The 21029-nt window shown below is 34.1% G+C and overlaps 4 protein-coding genes across 4 annotated transcripts; 2 read left to right on the top strand and 2 right to left on the bottom strand.

The window, feature by feature from the left end:
- Nucleotides 1–2408: 2408 nt before the first annotated feature.
- On the top strand, nt 2409–8833 carry LOC125829846 (protein decapping 5). The gene is made up of 8 exons (XM_049509052.1): nt 2409–2694; nt 3815–3915; nt 4886–4957; nt 5035–5934; nt 6948–7013; nt 7875–8057; nt 8165–8275; nt 8352–8833. Exons 1-8 carry the CDS (start codon nt 2541–2543, stop codon nt 8568–8570), a joined length of 1806 nt encoding a protein of 601 aa, XP_049365009.1. The 5' UTR covers nt 2409–2540; the 3' UTR covers nt 8571–8833.
- A 240-nt stretch (nt 8834–9073) lies between these two features.
- Nucleotides 9074–10728, bottom strand: LOC125829871 (uncharacterized). Its single transcript, XM_049509085.1, has 4 exons — nt 10084–10728; nt 9888–9989; nt 9564–9668; nt 9074–9238 (listed from the first exon to the last, which is right to left on the bottom strand). The coding sequence occupies exons 1-4, from the start codon at nt 10726–10728 to the stop codon at nt 9074–9076; spliced, it is 1017 nt and encodes a 338-aa protein (XP_049365042.1).
- An 894-nt stretch (nt 10729–11622) lies between these two features.
- On the bottom strand, nt 11623–13720 carry LOC125829642 (clavaminate synthase-like protein At3g21360). Its single transcript, XM_049508834.1, has 3 exons — nt 13352–13720; nt 12507–12760; nt 11623–11968 (listed from the first exon to the last, which is right to left on the bottom strand). Exons 1-3 carry the CDS (start codon nt 13718–13720, stop codon nt 11623–11625), a joined length of 969 nt encoding a protein of 322 aa, XP_049364791.1.
- A 3828-nt stretch (nt 13721–17548) lies between these two features.
- LOC125829875 (probable transmembrane ascorbate ferrireductase 4) lies at nt 17549–20767 on the top strand. Its single transcript, XM_049509089.1, has 4 exons — nt 17549–17769; nt 17863–17914; nt 18485–18681; nt 20347–20767. The coding sequence occupies exons 1-4, from the start codon at nt 17611–17613 to the stop codon at nt 20665–20667; spliced, it is 729 nt and encodes a 242-aa protein (XP_049365046.1). The 5' UTR covers nt 17549–17610; the 3' UTR covers nt 20668–20767.
- Nucleotides 20768–21029: the final 262 nt, after the last annotated feature.

The raw sequence follows: 21029 nt of genomic DNA, 5'->3' as shown, positions 1-21029 counted from the left end.
GGGAGTAGCCCACACTAATTTTTGCAAGTCAGGCCTATTTAGTTGATAAGTCATTTTCTCTCTTTCCCCCCTCTCAATTTTGGCCTCACATAGTAGACATCATGCTTTGGACATGAATGTTGTTAGTGTTATCAACAAAAGTTATAGCGAAGTGGTAAGTATTCTTTCATTCTTAATCAGAAGTGTCACATTCGAGTCCCCTTGGGTATGGAGTCGTCTTTGTTAGGGAGCATTTTATCCCCCAATGTGGGATTTCTTGATGCGAATTCAAATTTAATCGGACTCTAATATGAATACTGAACATTGAGTAAGAATTTTTTTTAAAAAAAAAGGTTGCTAGGGTTCAAAACCCTTCATTTGTACAAAAATCAATTAAAAAACACCCTCAACTACCTCCCTAGGGTAAAACTTCTCCGTGCGGTGTCTATGCTTATATTAAATCAATTAATATATGACATGTGTCTATACATAAAATTCAATTACTTTAATTATGGTTAGTTAATATATACTATCATCTTGTTAACCATGGTGAGTTAACATGGTTATCGGTATCAACATCAAGTGGCATGTGTGTATAGGTATTTATATTTACCATATAGAAACCTAAGCACTCCAATCAGGGGCGGAGCCACAATGGTAATTGTGGGTTCGACATAATGTAGTAGCTTTGTATTCTGGCGAGAATAACTCAAGAATATTATTACTAGACTAGTGAAGTTTTTATCGCAATAGGTTTCAATCTTGTTACCGAGAGCGAGATATCATGACTATTTTATGAATTTATCCCATAAAACCTTCTTTTGAACAGAAAGAGGCTTTTGTTACCATTATTGGGCTTTTGTTTTCAAATTATCATTCATTGGGTTCATGTATATATGTAAGGGCCTAATATTGTGGCCCATTAAGAAATCTTTATGTAGCCCAGAACAGTGCTCCTTCACATACATTTGATGTTTTCATATTCATACGTATACATTTAATAACTTTTGCTTTGAAAACACATACATACACATATCGTTAAAATCAGACATTGTATTCGCGTGATTTCAATTAGGATTAGATATTTGGTTGCGCGCAAATATTATGTATTTTAAGGGGAAAATCTCAATATATATTGCAAAATTAAATTCGGACACTAAATAACACTTATATTAGTAAAAGATCTCTGTTATCAATTGAAACATGAAAAATTCACAAGTTTTTTTGTTTTGATAATTATGATATTTAGGACCTCCTTGCACATATCTCAACTAGCTTCATAAGACATTTGTCATCTTTTGTTAGTAACATGTACTAAATAATTCTGTTCACTAAAACTTGAATGAATGAAAAGAAATCACTTATTAGACATTATTTGTCTCTTTTAACATTGTAACACATGCATAAGCTAAATGATTACACTGAAATTGACTAGTAGATAAATAACTAAATAAATATTATGTGATAATGTTGAGTTATTAAATGATTACACAGACGGCGAAGATCTCATACTAATAACTAAGTATATTTTTTTACCTTATCTTGATCGATCACAATTTGATGTTTGACCCTGTTCTTTTAGAGTCATACGAGTTATATTGAAATAACATTAATCATGATTAATATTGTCTAAACTTCTGATCTTTTCATGAATATAATTATTCTTCTAAATCATGTTTTTAGAATGCCATTTGATATTATCTTTATTATTTCACTTTTAATCTCTTCTTTTTGTTACATATCGGTTCGTGATTCATCCGGATATGATATCTGATTAGGACTTTGACCCTATTTTAATCAATCACAATCTAATGTTCGATCCCTATACTTTCGAAGTTAGACAAATTTTCTTGAGATGACACTATCTACCCTTTTTCGATCACACTTTGATAATAACATTTGAAATCATCTTTGTTGAGCCTTTTTGGTTTTGTTCTTTCTGCCACGTATCAGTTCGTGATTCATCCATGTATCGTGGTTGAGTTTTTTTCGATTTTTCCTTTCTTCCACGTATCATTCATACTCATATATCATGGTTGAGTTTCTGCAATTTAATCCTTTCTGCCACGTATCGATTTGTGATTCACCCATGTATTTTTTTTTAATTTATTCTTTCTGCCACGTATCGATTCATGATTCCTGTATCCTGATTGAGTCTTTACGATTTATTTTTTCTGTCACGTATCGATTCATGATTCATCCATATATTATGATTGAGTAATTTTCGATCTATTCTTTCTTCCACGTATCAGTTCTTAATTCACCTATGTATCATATCGGATTTTTACTCCAAAATTAGAAAAAAATCCAATTTTAAAAGCAGCAGAAGGTACAATCCACCTTACACAATGTACAAGACTTGATAGCTCTTTAAAAAAATTCGATAATTACATGAAAAAAAAGAAATATAAAACGCCGTAGAAAATTAGAAATACGAAAAAACCCTACACACAATAATCATCTTCAACTAGTCAACTCTTTCTCTCTCATCCTCCGTTCTCTTTCTCTCTCTAGATTTTTTCCAGGTATATGAGTTTTTCAGTGGAGATTTAGTAACAGTTATGGCGGCGGAGAGTTCATCGGCCAGATCTAGTGGATCGTCGGCGGATTCGTATATCGGTAGTTTGATTAGCTTGACTTCGAAGAGTGAGATCCGGTATGAAGGCATTCTCTATAACATCAACACTGATGAGTCCAGTATCGGTCTACGCAATGGTATTTCATTTGTTTATTTGTTATCCGGATTTTTTTTTTGAATTATCTGTTGATTTTAGTGTAGTTTTGGTGATTTTTATGGAGTTAGATGCTTGTTGATTTGATTGATGATTGATTTATCCAGCTATTTTGATGTTTTTGGTGATGTTGCTTGCTTAGGAGTTAGGGCAAAGCTAGTTGAAAATTGAGAATTTTTAGCTTTGAAGAGAGGAAATGAGTTGAATTATGTGCTTTGTTCAAAGCTGATTTTAAATAATGAGATTTTTCCTATTAATTTTGGTGATTTTATCATTTTTTGAAGTTAGATCCTTGTTGATTTGATTGATGATTGATTTATCTAGCTGATTTTGTGTTTTTAGGTGATGTTACTTGCTTACCTCAAAGCTGGTTGAAAAATGAAGTTTTAAAGCTTTTTCTCTATTTCTGTTTTAGGAGAAAAATTGAGTTAAATTATGTGCTTTGTTTTCAAAGCTATTGAAAGTTGAGATTTTTCCTTTTTAGTTTTTTTTTTCTGTTTAATAGGAAGCTTGAATTGAATTATGAGCTTTGATCTAAATTAGGCGTTTTGATGAGTTTTTGAGAATTGTTCTCTTGTATTTTTTTGAGTGTGTTCGTGTAAGGATGTGCTCATGCATGTAGAATTGAGAGCATATAAAGTTGGGACCTTAGTAAGAATTAACATGATTGCTGCAAAGTTGTATCAGGGAGGCGGTTGCTTTCTTTGTAACAAAATTGAACTTGTGATGGTCAGTTAATATAATTTATTGCAGAGAAAAATTGGAACTAAGTTAATTTTTATGTGTATTTGTTGTTTCACAAATTCAAAGCGGCATTGTGAAATCAATCCCTACATTGAATCATGTCTATAGCCCTACTTTCTGAACTATCATGATATTGATATGACGATGGGGTAAAGCTATTTTGAAAGTCAAGCAAAAAGGTTAAGCTTTGTCCAACACTCCAACTAAAGGAGGAGAAAGATTGGAAAATTTAGCAAATTTGAGTTTTATTGCACTCAACATAGTGTTTTCTAGGTTGAACTTTTGTTATTAACAATGTGTTCAATGAAAGTATAAAGTGACTTAAAGGATTGGCAATTGGTTATGATTTGTCATTGCAGTAAGATCATTTGGAACAGAGGGAAGAAAAAAGGATGGGCCTCAAGTACCTCCAAGTGACAAGACTTATGAATACATACTTTTTCGTGGAAGTGATATCAAGGTAATATGCTCTGACCTTAGTCTGCTATGGGATTTTATGTTTTTTGGTTGCTTGTTATACTGAAATGCCTTCATTTAGTTCCTGGCATTGTTTTGTTGGTTCTATGAGATCTCTCTCCTTTTATTTATTAGTTAATAGTTCTGTAGATGTTTTAAGTCCATTTATATCTTCAAAGAGTTTCTAGTGTTTTAATTGTTCAAAAGCTTATTTCAAAAGTTGGAGCAAGCTTCTCTTCAGTTTTATGGTACTCTGAGATATGCAATTTTCTCCATTACATGAAGAACCTAACTTCGGGGTTGATGTTGGAAAGACAAAAGGCATTAAATAAAAGCCTAGACTTGTTTTTCTTCTTAGCTCTTACCTTTCTTTTGATCTTTGTGGTCAAGACACAAGTTCATTACACTATGTAGCCGCTACATTTGGTTAAATGACCCTTAAGTCCGAGTTTTTGTTTTTTAGCGTGGTCCTTAGGTAATATGATAGTGCCGATATCCTTTTGATGTGATCATCGGATTAGCAATTCTATGGAGAAGTGAAGAAGAGGCCACGTGCACTGATATTCATTATAAGTCATTTCCTTTGTAGCATTTTGAGTTGGCATTAGTTGAGGAATCTTGTTGGTCAAAATGTAGAGCTAGATATACTTGTTCAGCAACCTGAGAATTTAAAGTATAAAACTTGGTCTCCCTACTTAAAGTGGTACCTAATAATTGAGAAACATGAGAGGTAGGTAGAGGATTTTCGTGGATGAAAGTAAGAATACTCAAGGAAAGGGTGGGAAAAAGTTTTAGTTTTTTCAGAAAGGGTGAGAGGCTGAGAGAAAAATTATTAATCATACCGTGCATCATATTGGATATATTTGCATGTCAGGTCAGTATCTTTAAATGCAGACTTTATATTTGCACAATTAGTGTTTCATAGATGAGTTGCATTGGCCCAGCTTTTCAATTAAGTGTTTTGCTTGTTGCAGGATTTACAAGTTAAGTCTTCGCCACCTCTTCAACCTACACCACCTATAAATAACGACCCAGCTATTATACAGGTAAGTAAAAAGAAATTGCACAAATGCTTATTATTATGTTTTGATTGAATTCTAATTCCTCTTAACCAACCTTCCAGTCTCACTATCCTCGACCACCTACCACATCGGCAAGTTTACCTGCTGCTGTTGGTGGATCTTTGACTGATCTAAGTTCCCATTCTGCACAGCCGGGACATCCTGGCTCAACATTCCAAAGTGGCCTGCCTTTGTATCAACCTGGAGGTAATATGGGATCTTGGGGTCCATCTCCTCCTCCTCCAAATGCCGGTGCTGGTGGACTTGCTATGCCAATGTATTGGCAAGGTTTTTATGGTGCACCCAATGGATTACCACAAATGCAGCAACAATCTTTGCTTCGTCCTCCTGGACTTGCCATGCCTCCTTCCATGCCGCAGATGCAGTTTTCTGGTTTCAATTCGTCTTTGCCAACTGGAGGATCAAGCCTACAGGCTCCAAACTTCCCAGAATACCCTTCTTCATTGATGCCAACAACTACTAGTTTAACCTCTAGTTCTTTACCCGCTGCTACTTTGCCTTCAACTGTGCCATCGCTGCAACCTGTGGTACCTGTGACTGAAACAATATCCAGCGCAATTTCAAAGAAGGCTTCTGTTTCTGCTAACCCCACTTCGACATTAAGTGCTAGTTTACCGACTTTGCCTCCTTTGTCAACAAGTCCTGATGTAAATCCCGTTGTTCTGCCAGTATCTAATAAACCTAATCCAGTACCTAGCCCAGCTTTGTCTCAATCGGTATCTACTATTGTGGAGACACCCACACCGTCGCTGATAACTCCAGGGCAGCTACTGCAATCTGGACCAATTGATGTTCCATCAACTCAATCTATGCAGACATCTCAAAGAGATGTAGAAGTGGTTCAAGTATTGCCTGCACCATCTTCAGAACCTCCAGCCCCTGCTAAAACAGAAGCTCAGCCACCAATATTACCATTACCATCCCAGACACGTGTGCAGAAGGTGCTCTTTTACGATTATTCATTCTATTACCAAGTGTTATTTTATCTACTTAATTCATTTATTTTGCATTCTTGATCTTCCCTGTGTGGACAGTATTAGGCTAATCAAATCCTATTTCCCAAGGTATTGTTATCTTTTTTGAACTTTTAATTTGAAAAAAATCAATAGCGGATGCTTGCGACTTAAGGGGCTATCTGTAATTAAGCTGGAATACTTGACTAAGTTCTCAGTTAGCATACTTTTTAACTGCCTTTTCTGGCAAATATTAATGAAGTCTTTTGATTTGATAGTTTGTTTATTTATCATAGTGAGAGAAGGAGATAATTCTATAAAACATCGGGTGAATTTGGCTAGATGCCTCTATAAGGTTGTTATGCAGTCTGCTCTAGACAATAACCATGGTTATTGTATTTAATATGGTGTCCAGTTTCCTGTCAATCTTTACTTGTAGTCCTCTTGGTACATTTACTTCTACTTCTGTTTTATTGCTGCTATCTCTTTATCAAGAATCTGTTTTTGGAGGGGAACTACACTTTTGAGGTAGTATACCGGTGGATAAATATAGACTATCTGTTACATTTCTCAAAAACAAAAAACAAAAAAAAGAATCTATTTTAAAGAATAAAATTAGACTCATGAAGGAAGTTCATTAAGAGAAAGAATTCTGGTGAGGATTCACTTGAGTGACATAGTAATAATTCTTGTCTACCTTGACTGTATTTGATGCTCACACTTATGCCGGAGCGTGTTGAATATTTAGGAGCTGCTTGGTTATGAAAAATACTTTTAGTGACCAATTTTTTAATCATTCTTAACATTGCACTGCTCTGAATGCCTCTATTCTTTTCCCTTTATTGCTTCCATTTCTTCATCATGGATCATTAGCAAGAAAATTAGACCCGTCCAGAATAAAAAGGGCAAGACTGGTGATGTTCTTCACAATGATGTGGTGGCAAAATCATATGATATTGTTTGTGAAGCTAATAATCTTCTTTCATTTTCTTTTCTTCTAGACAAATGGAGCTCCATATCAGCCGCGTTATGTCAACTACAGAGGGCGTGGTGGAAGAGGAATGGGGGTAATGAATTATGTGCATATTTAAGCGGCCATTATCAGCCCATACATTTTTATGGCATTGTAGTCATAACTGCATCTGATGTCTTATATTTTAATCTATTTTGTTCTTTGTAAATAGTTTCAGTCTGGAGTTACAAGTCCTTTAATGGAGGTCACAAATTCCAAATCTGCCCCTTTCAATGAGAACTTTTTCTTTGATGAATGGCCAAAGGGGGATTAGTCCAAGATTCTTGCATTCAATTTAAACTAGTTGAGTTAATTCAAACACTAACACAATATATCCATGCATTGTAGGGAACTCTGTAGGCGGAGTATTTCTTAGAACACTGATTTGCTAGTAGTTGTTGTTAGTTCTGGTGGCATCACCAAGCATTTGAGTGTGCATGGCGATACAAGTTATGTGGGTAGGTTTGATTACAAGTAGTAGACTGGTACATGATCCCCACTTTTGTCTGATCGCTCGAGTTTCATTGTCGTTTACCCTGTTTTGCAGTTGTGATGGTTGTTATACTGGCTAAACTAGTATGTTTGTTCGGGTTTCTGCTATATGAACATGACAGCTAGCGATATATATATATTTATATGTTCTCTTTTTTTCTAGGATTTGCTATCAGTATTTTGACTCTACCGTACAATATTTTCATGTAGTCTTACATTGAAGAATGAATCTTAAGTCCATAATTTGTGCATTCCATCATTTGACTCGCTGCTTAAATGGATTTACTAAGGTTAATCTTAATGCATTAGAGCAGTCCTTTAGTTAATTGACTTTTGAATTGCTTTGGTCGGGCTTGTGATTTATAGTGGATTTGGCCTTTGCTTGGTGTAGTTAATGAGATAGGTTGATTATCTTCCTTGCCAGGTTTCTAGACCAGTAACAAAGTTCGAAGAAGATTTTGATTTTATGGCCATGAATGAGAAGTTCAAGAAAGATGAAGTATGGGGTCATCTTGGCAAAAGTAACAGAGAAGGAGATGGAAATGGCAGTGATGAGGATATCTCTTACAACGAATATGAGGATGATCTTCCTAAGATTGATGTCCAGGTATTTACTTAAATTCTCTTCGAACCCAATTCTAATGCATACCCTTGACCATGAATTTTGGTACTAGTTTTGTGTGTTGTGTTTAATCTACCTTTTCTTTCCTGCAGCCTGTTTACAATAAGGACGACTTTTTCGACTCTTTGTCAAGTAATGCACTTGACCATGACTCAAATCATGGAAGGACCAGGTTCTCCGAGCAAAGGAAGATAGATGTTGAGGTATATCTGATTCTTATGCTCTACTTTCCCAAGTATGGTTCTTCTTCAAGAAACTAATCTTGTTTGATGGGTGCAGACATTCGGAGATTTCTCAAGATACAGGGGCGGCCGGGGTGGTCGTGGTCCTGGACGTGGTGGACGTTCTCGAGGTTCATATTATGGAAGAGGTGGAGGTGGATATGGAGGTGGATATGGATATGGAAACGGAAATGGAAACGGGAATGGAAATGGATATGGTTATGGTTATGGTGGTGGTAGGGGCAGAGGCCGTGGTGTGCCATCCCGTACTTTGTAAAAGCATAGGTGTATTATCAAGGTTGAGCTAGAAGCAAATATCTGCCTCTTTTAGGCAAGGATATTGTTAGTACTATCTAATCCTGTAACTTTTGTGCATCTTTTGTCTGCGTTTCCGAAGAATAAATTCAGGCTGTAAACGTATGTTCAGTTTTCTTTCCTTGGGCTATAGAGCTCATTTTTCTAGCTGCAAATTTCACAATCACAATGGCTGTAGTCATTGGATGTAATTTGCTTGTCGATTGCAATGTGAAAATTTGACATATTTCCCATTTTCCTTCAGTAATTTTCTTGTACAACTCCAGCTTTGAACAAGTTTTTTGATATTCTTGTGGTTCCAAAGTATACTTCATTTCCTTCATTATATGCATACATATACACAAATCCAAAAGGAATGAAACAAAGTTTACACATTGACTAAAATGATACGCAGCTAGAGTAGACTTGTATGATCATTAAGTGAATCTGATCCCATTTAGTCCCTTTCTTTAGTGAAACAAAGTTTCAGAAATTGGTGAGTTTATAGTAGCAGTTATTTCCACATAGCAGAATCTGATATCCTTTACCACAAGGACACTTGAAATGAAGGATCAGACAGTTCCCCATTCTTTCCACCCATACAGCCTCCTCACACAATGCTTCTCCTCCACCACTATCTGTCTCATCATCCTAGTCGAAACCAAGAAAAAAACACCCATTAGTAAACGAAAAAGTGGGGTCTGGGGAGGGTAGAGTGGAGGTAGAGAGACATGTTTCCGAAAGACCCTCGACTCAAATGCAGAACCACATCATAGTAAACAAGACTAGTTCTAAATGCTTAAAAGGTAGATCTTTTCTGCTCTATAATGAACATTAACCAAAACAGCAAGAACCCCTAATCACAGTAAACACAACTAATTTTAAGTGATTAAAAGGTCAATTTTTTTTTGCACTATTACATTAAACAGATGAGCAACAACACCAGTAAACATAGAAAATGAAAAATTCAATATACCTTTACAATCTTGTTTTCTTCATGGGAAGTTTCTTCTTCTTCTTGAATCATAAGGTCACACCATTGTCTCATTTCTCTCATTCCATCTTTCATTCTCTTTAACCTCTGCATATCACAACAAACAAAACGTAAGATCTCCATTGAAATCAACAACAACAAACTCCGTGAAATCCCACAAAGTTGGGTATGGAGAGGGTAGAGTGTACGCGCCTTACCACTACCTTGATTGTTTTCAAAAGACCCTCGGCTTTTTTTTTCAATAAAAAACACCCAACATTGAGAAAAAGAAACTGAAACTGAAAAGCCAAGATTTAGGAGTATAACCATTGTAGTAGGAGATTCTCCATTGTTAACTGAACCACCTAATACTTGAACATTTGGTGACCAGCTAGCTGTTCTTGCAACAGCAGAGTGAGTTGGGGATTTCTGGAAAATCAAAATGAAGAAACAGAAATTGTTAAAATTTAGGAACAAATTGAAAGAAAACTCGAAAAAAAACGAGATTTAGAAACAAACAAACCATTGTAGTAGGAGATTCTCCATTGTTGAAATTGAGCTCATTTGGTGACCAGCTAGATGTTCTTGTGAGGGTACGGTGAGATGGGGGTTTAGGGGATTTTCCAGTGGGATCTGAGGTAGTCCGATAAAGGGGTCGAGGAAATGGCGGCGCTAATGGTGGTTTCGCCGGAGATGGTGTAGGCGATGGAGTCACCGGAGATTCTTGGTTATTTTGAAGTGGGATTTTTATGAAACCTTGGAAATGGTTACTGTTATTGTTGTTGTAGGGGTCGGCGGCAACGACGGCGCCGCCGTCTGCGGCGGTGGAAATGGGTGGTAGAACGGTGACAGTTCTTTTTGGAAAGGGCTCTTCCAGAGAAGAAGAGAAACGACAGTTTGAGTGTCTCTTTCCCTTGGTAGTGGTGGTGGCGCCGCCGTAAAGGGTAGTTTTCTTACATGACGTGGCAGGTGTCTCAATGGCGGCGGCGATGGTGGTGGTGGAAATTTCAGGTGAGAAATGTGGGATTTTCTTGACGGAACGATAAGAATGGCATTGCTGAAGAGGAGATTGGTCGCCGGAGAATTTTCCGGTAGTGGCGTCAGCGGCGGAGCTGAGGCGGAGCATGGCTAAGTGAGAATCAACAGAAATTGAAAGTTCGTTTTGCATTTCTCTGTTGAAAAAACTGTATAAACTGAATTGAAAGATTTAAAGCGCCAAAAAATTAAGGCTGCGTTTGGATATTTATAGAGTACATTTTCCTTTTTTAACAAAAAAGTTTTTTATTTCTTCTTGTTTTTGGTGATCTCTAAATCTTCAAGTTAATTATGGTTATGTTATTTTCTTATATATTTTTTTAATCATCTCGTATTCAAATTCACTAATCTAATTAATTCAAATTTGGATATCTATAGAATACAACTCTTTGTTGCTTATTCTTTTTTTGTTTATCTGTAAATCTTCAATTGAGTCGTAAATTATATTCCATTTTCTATATTTTTGTTATATAATATGGTGTTCTAACTATACTAACGTGAATAATTCAAATTTGTATGATTTAAGAAATATTAAGTGGTAAACGCTTTCCTTTAGAATTTTTTCGATTTTCAGAACTCAAATTCGAAACTTCAGACGGAAGGATTGCCTTACATAAGATCACTTGTACAAATTAATTGGTTGACTACTTTGATAATAGATTGCCAAAAAAATGCATCATCCTATTACAAGTCTTTAAATTTAAATGGATTTTATACTAGTTAATTAAAAGTAGGTGTGCATATTGGTTGAGATAACAAAATGACACATCTTCAAAGTATATTTCATTTATTATAAAAATTTAGTAATACATTTTATTTCAAACTCACAAACAAAAGCTTTGTAATACATAAACTCTTGAAGAATAATCATACATCTCCAAAGTCTTTTACATTCCTTATTTTGATATTCTAATAATATCAACTTGAAATGATCAATTCATTTTTCGACACACCTTCATCAGACGATCTTATTACTTTTCATGGATTGAACATGTGAAAATTCTCAGCTCAGCTCGGAAACTTTAATTTACTTGCAAGTAGCAACAAGGACCTTCCTAGGTGGAAGAGAAGGCCTTCTACCATGAAGTGTAGCCAAATTATCAAGGAAAAGAACATCACCCTTTTGCCATTTGAATTGTATGCTTTCTTCTTCAATTATTTCTTCACATCTTTTTACTATGTTTTGTGGTATTTCTGTTCCATCAAACATCATGGCTGAGCTTATGTCTTTGCCATACATTCCAACCAATGTGTTGAACCACATTCTTCTTCCTTTTCTTCCATCAAACACTTTTGTTAAACATCTTGGTCCTAAGATTGTCTTTACACCACCATTTGGTAGCCATTCCATTTCCATTCCAAGTGCTTTTGCCCTATAATCAAGAATTTTTTTAATAAGGTAGTTATTTCGAAGGATAATTAATTCCACGTATGATTACTGAGTTTTACTCATTATAAAGTAAAGTCATAGAACTACTTGTCGTAACATTAGAGACCAACTAACTTATATGTGAATCATACAGAATAACCAAAAGGTTAAAAGTCTTTTTTTTTTTTTGTGATAATAGTAGTGTTTCCATCCCAAACATGTCGATCATTCTATCAGATATCTATCACCTTCCACTAACACAAATATCGAGCAACTCTTTGCCCAAACCTTAGGCAATTTCGCAAACTTTTATGATTGTATATATTCAGTATTATACGTTTACCAATATTGGGTAAAATAATTTGTCATAAGCAATAATTTCAAGTTCAAGCCTTTAGTATCACGAAGTAGATCTCTTTTGATAAGGAGCTAGCGCTTTACCCCTTTCTATTACTTCTAGACACAAATTCATCGAGCTTCAAAGTAGATATCGAACACCGTATAAAAATCCAAAAAGTTGTAATAATAAATGATTAAATTACCTTTTTTCAGCTTCAATAGGATCAGAAGTACCAAAAGCATCCTCCCATCCTCTACCTCTCATTGAACCTTGATCATTCTTACTTGGAGCACTAAATGTGTATTTAAGTCCTTTTTTCTCAATTTCTTCAACAGCTTCTGGAAATTCCTCTATCATTCTTTCTGTTACTCTAAAACTTGGAACAAATGGTGTTTCCCCTCCTTCTGGTGGTGGTATTTCACAATACAATATCACTTTCTTTGGAAATTCCTTTATCTACATATATAACAAATAAGTATGTCATAGAAAAAATGATCATCCAAACACATCAACTCGTCTTTACTGTGTCAGTTGAATAACTCCAACTTACAAAATGATCATCTAAACACTTTTCAAAATTTATGCGTCACAATAGCATCGAATGTCCACGAGACATAGTGAGAACGAGCTGGAGTGTTTAGTTGCGAAAAAGTTTGCCAAGTTTTATGGTTTAACCTGTTTGGACCGAAATAATTATGTGTCATGCGGAAGCTGACAACACAAAGTATTATTAGTATTATTCATTTAGTACTCCTCCAATCATTAATCAAGTTTAATATAATATAATTCCCTTTTAGGCCGTCTAGCCATCTTCATATAAAATTAAAATAAAATTGAAGACCATGCCCAAGCTAAGTGACAATATGATTCTCATTGAAATAGTGAATTTTTTTTCTAATTTTTCAGTGTGAAAATACTATTGGTTTTTTTTCTCACTAGAAATAGTCAGTGAACATTTTTCATTGAAAAATTTCAATGGAAAAAATAGTGACTTTTCAGTAATGGATATGCAAAAATCTTAAAAGACAGATAATACGATATACTTACAAGGACCATTTCATGATGATAATATATAAATTCAGAAAGGGGTCCTTCATTAGCAGTCCAAACTCTCTTGTAAATATGTGTTCTTGGTGCTGGTCCAACATATCTAATATCTTCCCAACCAAATACTTCAACAATATCATTAAAATTTTGTGCATTTTTCACATCAAATCCTCTTAAAAGAACAGCACTATTTTTTGTAATCATATTATCAAACCAATCCTTATTATTTTCCAAATATTCAAGTAATGAATTGATATCATTCTTGTTATTTGGTTCAATAGGATTTAGAACTAATGGCATAATTTCACCATCAACAATTTTTTCTCCTTCACATTTTCCCACTTTAAAATCCTTGCAGTTGTATTCCATTTTTTTTTCTTTTTGTAAATTGATAAAATAAAATAAAAACTTGATTTTTTGGCAATGGATTGTTGAATTGCAATTGAAGGGATTTATGGTATTTATAGAAGAAAAAAAGGAATCAAAATAATGATTTGGTGGTGATGGACAATGTTGGTCTTTGGGTTCTTCATTTGTCTTTGTGTGATTAGTTATTTTTAAACTATGGTTTGGTGTATTTGTTTGTGTCATTTTGTTTTTATTAATATAACTAAGTTTTCTTGTTTTGCTTGGTAAACAACTACAAGATTATTTAATGACAAAAAGGGGAAAAATAAAAAGAGGTATAATCTTGCTAATTATATATTCTTAAAACTCCATCCATTCCCTAATTATACAATTTTCCAACCTAATATTAATTGGAGAACATTAATAATCAAACTTAGAATTTTACTAGTGCCAACACACACATCATCTAATACACGGTCAATTAATGTTTGACTAAAAGTCTTTCCCGACATTATCTCATTCCGAGAACTCATAGAAATATATACCTCGGACCATCGGATGGTGCTACTATTCATTCGATGTGCAAAAATGTGTTGAACTACGTACTTTCATAAGTTCGTGAGTGAAATATCTAGCATCAGTAGAATAGTATCCACAACTCCTTTGCATGCTTCGTAGCAAGAAAAGATGTATTATGTTAAAGAAAATCCTTAAATAAAAATAATACTTAATTGATGTTCTCTAAGAAATATAAAAAATAAATTGAACAAGTAAAAATGATCTGAGATAAAACATCATGTCAACTTTATTGATGTCCTTTAAGTAAATTAAATTATTAGCTTATGAATATATATAGCTGTCTCTAAGACATAAGAAACTGAGGTCCAATTTGTACTTAGCTTTAATTTTTACCTGAAAAAAAATCAGTAACATTGTTGGCATCAAACTGTAACAAGGAAACATATATGTGATTAATTTATTAATTAACTTATGGAATTAAGTGCTCCTACTTAATCCTAATATTATATGTAGATTGAAGAAAGAATAACTAAGGAATTTTTCAGGAAAGCCTAAGAAATATTAATAATTAATAATGGACCTACAAGAAAATTGTGATTATGAATAATAATAAGTATGATGTATTAAGAGAATTATACCTTAGGATTTATATAGTACTATTAACATTTTAATCTATTTCGAAAAGAATTGATACACTTTCCTATTTTTATCGATAAAATTCTTTAATCTTAATGTTTTCATTTTATCTTTCTCTTTAATGATATACAAAATAAAAACGATATGATTATAAATTACTAAGTGGGGTGAGGGTGAGGGTGGGGGGGGGGGGGGGGCAGGGCTGCATATGCTACAAAATTAGGGATGCCAATGGGGTGGTGTGGGGCGGGAGTGGGGTGGGGTGATTTTAACTAGTAAAATTTTTAATCCGCTCCGCATAACAATTTTTTTCATTTTCATTCCTCTCTACCCCACCGTGCATAGACCTTTATATTTTCTTTTTCTAGTTAAGTTTGATAATAAAAATAAAATTCATTTTTTCATTTAAGTTGTATTAATTTAATAGATAATGACTTAAAATTTTATTTTTTAGAGGTCAATTGTGAAACATGTAAGAAATTGTATTATTTTTTAGTTTTCTTCATGTTTTGCCCTTATCATTAAATACTTATTCTCCAATTTATCTTTCAAGTCCTAATACTAAACATCAATTAATAAGGATAGTGTAGTAAAATACTTATATCAATACTTTCTCTATTCAACAATAGTTGTGCACTATTGATTTGACATATCCCTTAAGAAACGATAAATAATAGGGGTAGTATTACTATATTAACCTTTAACTTTATTAAATTTAATGCTTTGAAAAATATGTTAGATGATTCATAATATTTAATAGCTCTTAATTTTCTAAATTGGCAAGTATTGTTGGACAACTATTTTTAGTATAGTACTCCTTCTGTCCCTAATTACTTGTCCACTTTTCCCTTTTTAGTTGTCACTACTTACTTGCCCATTTTGACAAATCAAGAAATAACAATTTTTTTAACCTATTATACCCTCAATTAATTAGTTTGAAAAAGGTAGGATTTGAAAATTTTAAGTTTTTAATTTATCCACTTCATAATTAATAGGGATAAAATGGTAAACTCACTATGTCAATCATTGATTTCTTAATAGGTGTGCCAATTCAAAAATGAACAAGTAATTAGGGACAGAGGGCGTAGATAACTATTGTTGGGCAGAGAAAATAATTGTTTTCTTAAATAAGTGTGCTAAGTCACAAAATAAAAATGAACGGAGAAAGTAATTAGGAAAACAACTATTGTTAAGAAGAAAGTGGACCCCTAAGGTATTTTTTTAATTCAACAAATTATTATAAAAACTCAATTTGGCTACTTGGCACAAAAACGTAAATAAGAAGTGACATTAATTTGCAAGAAGTTAATATCTTCATTAATGCAAATTAAATTACTCCGCAAAATACTGTTCAATGTTTAATTGTAGTTTTTTCGCCTATTTGTATTTTTTCTCTTAAAAAATTGTATCCAAATTAGTTCAATTTCGTATCTTTTCGACATAAATGATATATTTAAGAGATATAGTATTTCTTTGGACTCGAATCGAAATCAAAGTAGTATCACCTTCTTTTTAATTTGGTGATAGCTTAAGATCGACCAAACTTTGATCTTCAATAAATGAATGGACAACTTTATAAATCTAACATTGAAGATAGTTACTATGTCTTAAACAATGCAATATAGGCTTTAAAGAGGATTTTCTCATCACTATATATTCGGGGTAATTTGTTCATAAGGTAGGTCATACTGATCATCAGAGGCCATGAACCGACTTAATCAACCAATCAATAATTACTCAAATAACATCATGTTGCATTACAATTTTCGGCAGAGAAGATGTTTGAAACCTCCCACTATAAAGAAGAAGAGAGCTGTAGTAAACTTCGAATGCTATTAAAACAAATAAATTAAAAGTCACAATGAAATGGCCTATCTTATTAACCATTTCTAACTCATGATAAAATTAAAATAACTGAAAATTCATATAATATGATTAAATTTGGACCCTCTTTACTTTATTTTATGTATTTAGTATAGAATGACTTTCATAAAAAAAATGTCTTCTAACAACATACAAAGAAACTATCATCAAAAGTATATATCTCATTTTAAAAAAGAAGGTGACCACATACTTTATAATAATACTCGTGAAAAAAGTAAAAAGGAAACGGTGTGGCCTTAATTCAGTCATATCTTTAACCCTTTTTTTAATGGAGGATTGTTCAAGTTTGTAGAGAGACTATGTAACGAGCTTGACTTTGATATTATATAACGAAATAGATCACTTGATTCATATTTAAAAGTTAACTTACGAGGAAATTATTATTCAAATCTTTCATTCCTAGCTGATGTGGGACACTCAACACTTATTTAAACAAGTAATATTTTTAGCGAGTTTCTTACATCAATTATCACTTTTTTTTATATTAAGACATAACTTGATGTTGAGTTAACCTATATACATATTATCGATAGAAAATATTTTTTTTTTCGAACCTCAGGATAACCCGCAATCGCTATAACAGAGCATCTGCCGTTCGGGTGTGCACTGGGTAAACCCCCACTGTGTAATAGCATGCAAACCACAAGGAATGTAAATCGCACTAGACAAGACCTATGCGGCATACTTGACTCAGAAGGCATTGAGGAGGAATCGATCCCGAATTATCCGTATAGATAAACACCCTCCAAACCATCTGAGTCATCCCGAACTAGAAAATAAATATTGATCAACTTAATATCAATTGTAGGTGTCGGTGCCACAGTTCAAATAATACTTGGAACACTACCACTAAGCTACTATACTCACTTGCCATGGCTGCTGCACACTCATTTTCACCATTTTCACTACTTGTCTTTGCAAGACTTTCAGCTTCCATTGTTGCTTTTCTTGTTCTTACTTGGGCTCTTTACTTTCAAACTAGCTTTTACCCTCATTCTTCTTCTCCTCAAGAAGAAGACCTTATTTATGCTGTAAAGTTACATTCTTTAACCTTCAATGTACTTCAGTTCAGCTAAAAAAATTGGGGGTTTTGAGTTAACTTCTTTTGTGTTTTGGTTTTGTAGGTGCTTCATCCATTATTGATGGTGATTGGGTTCATTCTTATAAGTGGAGAAGGTGAGCTCAACTTCTATATTTCTTGAAGTGATTTTGGAAAGTGTTTTTTTCTTTCTTGATTTTGTTAAAAATCCATTCTTTTTTCTTTTCTTGGAAGTGATTTTGGAAAGTGGGGTTCTTTCTTTTTTTTTCTTAATTTTGTTAAAAATCCATTCTTTTTTGTTTTCTTGGAAGTGATCACTGATTTTGGGAAGTGGGGTTTTTCTTTCTTGCTATATCTTGTTAAAAATCCAGTCTTTTTGCTTATCTTGGAAGTGATTTTGGAAAGTGGGGTTCTTTCGTTTTTTCTTTATCTTGTTAAAAATCCATTCTTTTTTGTTTTCTTGGAAGTGATCATTGATTTTAGAAAGTGGGGTGTTTCTTTCTTGCTATGTCTTGTTAAAAATCCAGTCTTTTTGCTTATCTTGGAAGTGATTATGGTAAGTGGGAGTTTTGTTTCTTGGTATATCTTGTTAAAAATCTGTTCTTTTTTCTTATGTTGGAAGTGATTTTGGATTTTAGTAAGTGGGGTTTTTTCTTTCTTTCTATATCTTGTTAAAGATCTAATTTTATTTTTTTTGGGTATTGTAGCCATTTTAGTGCATAGATGGTTGCCAGGTTCAAGAAATTTGAAGAAATCAGTGCATTTGTGTCTGCAAGGACTGGCTTTGGCTTGTGGGATTTTTGGGATATGGACAAAATTTCATAGCAGAGATGGGATTGTGGCTAATTTCTATAGTTTGCATTCTTGGATGGGTATCATTTGTGTTTCCCTATTTGGAGCTCAGGTATTCTTCTGCACATTTTGTTCCCTCATCTCTTTTTGGTCAGAATTTTCTTTAAATTTTAAAAAAATGACATTAAAAAGTTTCAAGCATGACATTGAATATGATTCTGCATAAAGTGTAAATTTATTATCCATTAGTACTGTTTATTCCTTTTGAAGTATAGAGTATCTTATCATGTAGTCTGGTTTCACTTCCTATTATAGTAATCCCTCCGTTTCAATTGTTCGTTTGGTTTTAACTTGACATGAAATTTACGAAAGTAAATAATACTTTTGAATCTTCAAGATATGTAGAATGTGCTAAAATGTGGAAAGTTGGAAATAAAAGGAAAGACATGTTCTCTTTTAAACGGACTAAACAAGAAAGTAAGACTTAACATATTGAACGGAGGGAGGGAGTAGTTTGGTGGCATGTCACATCTATGTAATTAGGATAAAGTCACTTATTAGTGCAATAATTGTGATTTGTGCATAGAGAAGCTTCAACGTGGCCTAGAGATTTGATAGATGTACTACGTGTTAATTTGAGCAAGGTGATATTTAAGGGGACGTAGAATTGGTCCTACAAATGGGGTCTTGAAAAATTGGAGTGCAAGAGTATAGTTTTTTCAGTAGATATTTTTCTAGCCTAGCAGTTTTTTGCTTTTGGGATATGTTTATATGTGTCTCTTCTATAACTTCGTAGTACCAGTAAATATATTTGGTCGAGGCTTGATATTTCAATGGACTACACATGCTTCAGGTTAGAGCATTCATGAGCTATGATGCTCGTATCCTTAGAGAATGTTGCCAGGTGGGTCAGATCCTCCAAAAGAAATGCAATTTTGAAGGATCCGACATGAGGGTGGTAGTATTTTTGGAGGTCGAGCAACATAGGTCATGAGGACGTGCTTCAGGTTAAGAGTACTGAGAACCTTTTTGACTAGCCAAGACAATAACAAATTTAGCACATACCTTACTGGGATGCACAACTTTCTTCTGCTCTAGAGTTGAAAAAGAGTGCAATAATGGATCACGGAGTGAACTCATGAGGTACATTAATCCGCTTTTAAAAGAAATGGTTCCGATACATGTATCGCGGAATCACACACATTACACTATGTGCCGGGGAAAAGATATTGTAGACTATATATACCTGCATTGTGAGAGTGGGAGGGGGTTAATAGTGTCATCTTTCATTAGGCATTGCACACTTAAATTCTTGACACAACAATTGGTTATAATTGCTATTATACTTGTTCGTGTTGCTCCTTCACCTAGCCAAAATCCAACTCCGACAAGCTACATTTTTTGCTCAAGGAGATTAGCAAGTAAAAATGTCCACCATGAGGTAAAGTAGAAGTTGAGTGGCTTTGCACTAAAGTACAACACAAAATAGTCGAAAACAGACACTAAACTTGCCTAAGCAGGCAAGTAAACGCTCCAACTTTAAGTATGCACATAAAGATTCCTCAATTTGGTCTTAACTGACAACTTAACACTCCAACTCGTTCCCACTGTCTATCAATTTCATAGAAACTTTGGATCTATTCGAGAACTAGTGAAATAGCCGAGCACAATGTTTCTGTTAGCATCTCAACTTGTTTATTTAGATTGATTTATAAGGCACCTTTTGTAACCGGACAAGAAGTTTACTTGCTTGTAATGGTGTTTCATGTAACTGCAGTGGCTGATGGGCTTCTTAAGCTTTTGGCACAGAGGAGAAGTCCGAATGACAAGAATACGTATTCTCCCATGGCATGTATTCCTCGGTCTTTACACATATGGCTTGGCAGTGGCAACAGCAGAAACAGGACTTCTAGAGAAGTTAACTTTCTTGCAAACAAACGGAGCTGTACAGAAACGTTGCACAGAGTCCATGATCGTAAATGGTATGGGACTCAGTTTAGCTCTCCTCAGTGGCATGGTGATCTTTGCTGCTGTGTTACCAAAGCATCAAACACCACATTCGAAGAGTGTTTACTCTAGTAATAAGCTACATTCTTAAGTTCTTCATACATGAATATACCGCGATAATTCTCATGTAAATACGCTATTTATCGGTGGTGTTTATAAAATGAAGAAGGTCCAACAAGTTCCTTTTTTTCAAAATCTTTGTTGCAATTTGGTATGCCAGTCTTGCTGGTTCTTCTTCAGTGTTCTTGGCACACTTCTTGATAACTGTGACATGATGTGTGAGTCAATTTGCGTGTCGGGATCAGCTTTCACGCACCTCAACTAATTCCACGAGATACCTGCAACTCAAGAACCTTGATTATCATTCTTGTGAGTGCCATCTTTTACATTTCACCATGTGATAGATTCACAATGGAGAAGTTTTGTGTTGTGACCTACAATATACGCTAGTAT

This window comes from Solanum verrucosum, unplaced genomic scaffold (genome assembly GCF_900185275.1).
Source record: "Solanum verrucosum unplaced genomic scaffold, falcon-dt-bn FXZP01000008.1, whole genome shotgun sequence".
NCBI lineage: Eukaryota > Viridiplantae > Streptophyta > Magnoliopsida > Solanales > Solanaceae > Solanum > Solanum verrucosum.
This window is presented reverse-complemented; position numbering and strand designations above follow the sequence as displayed.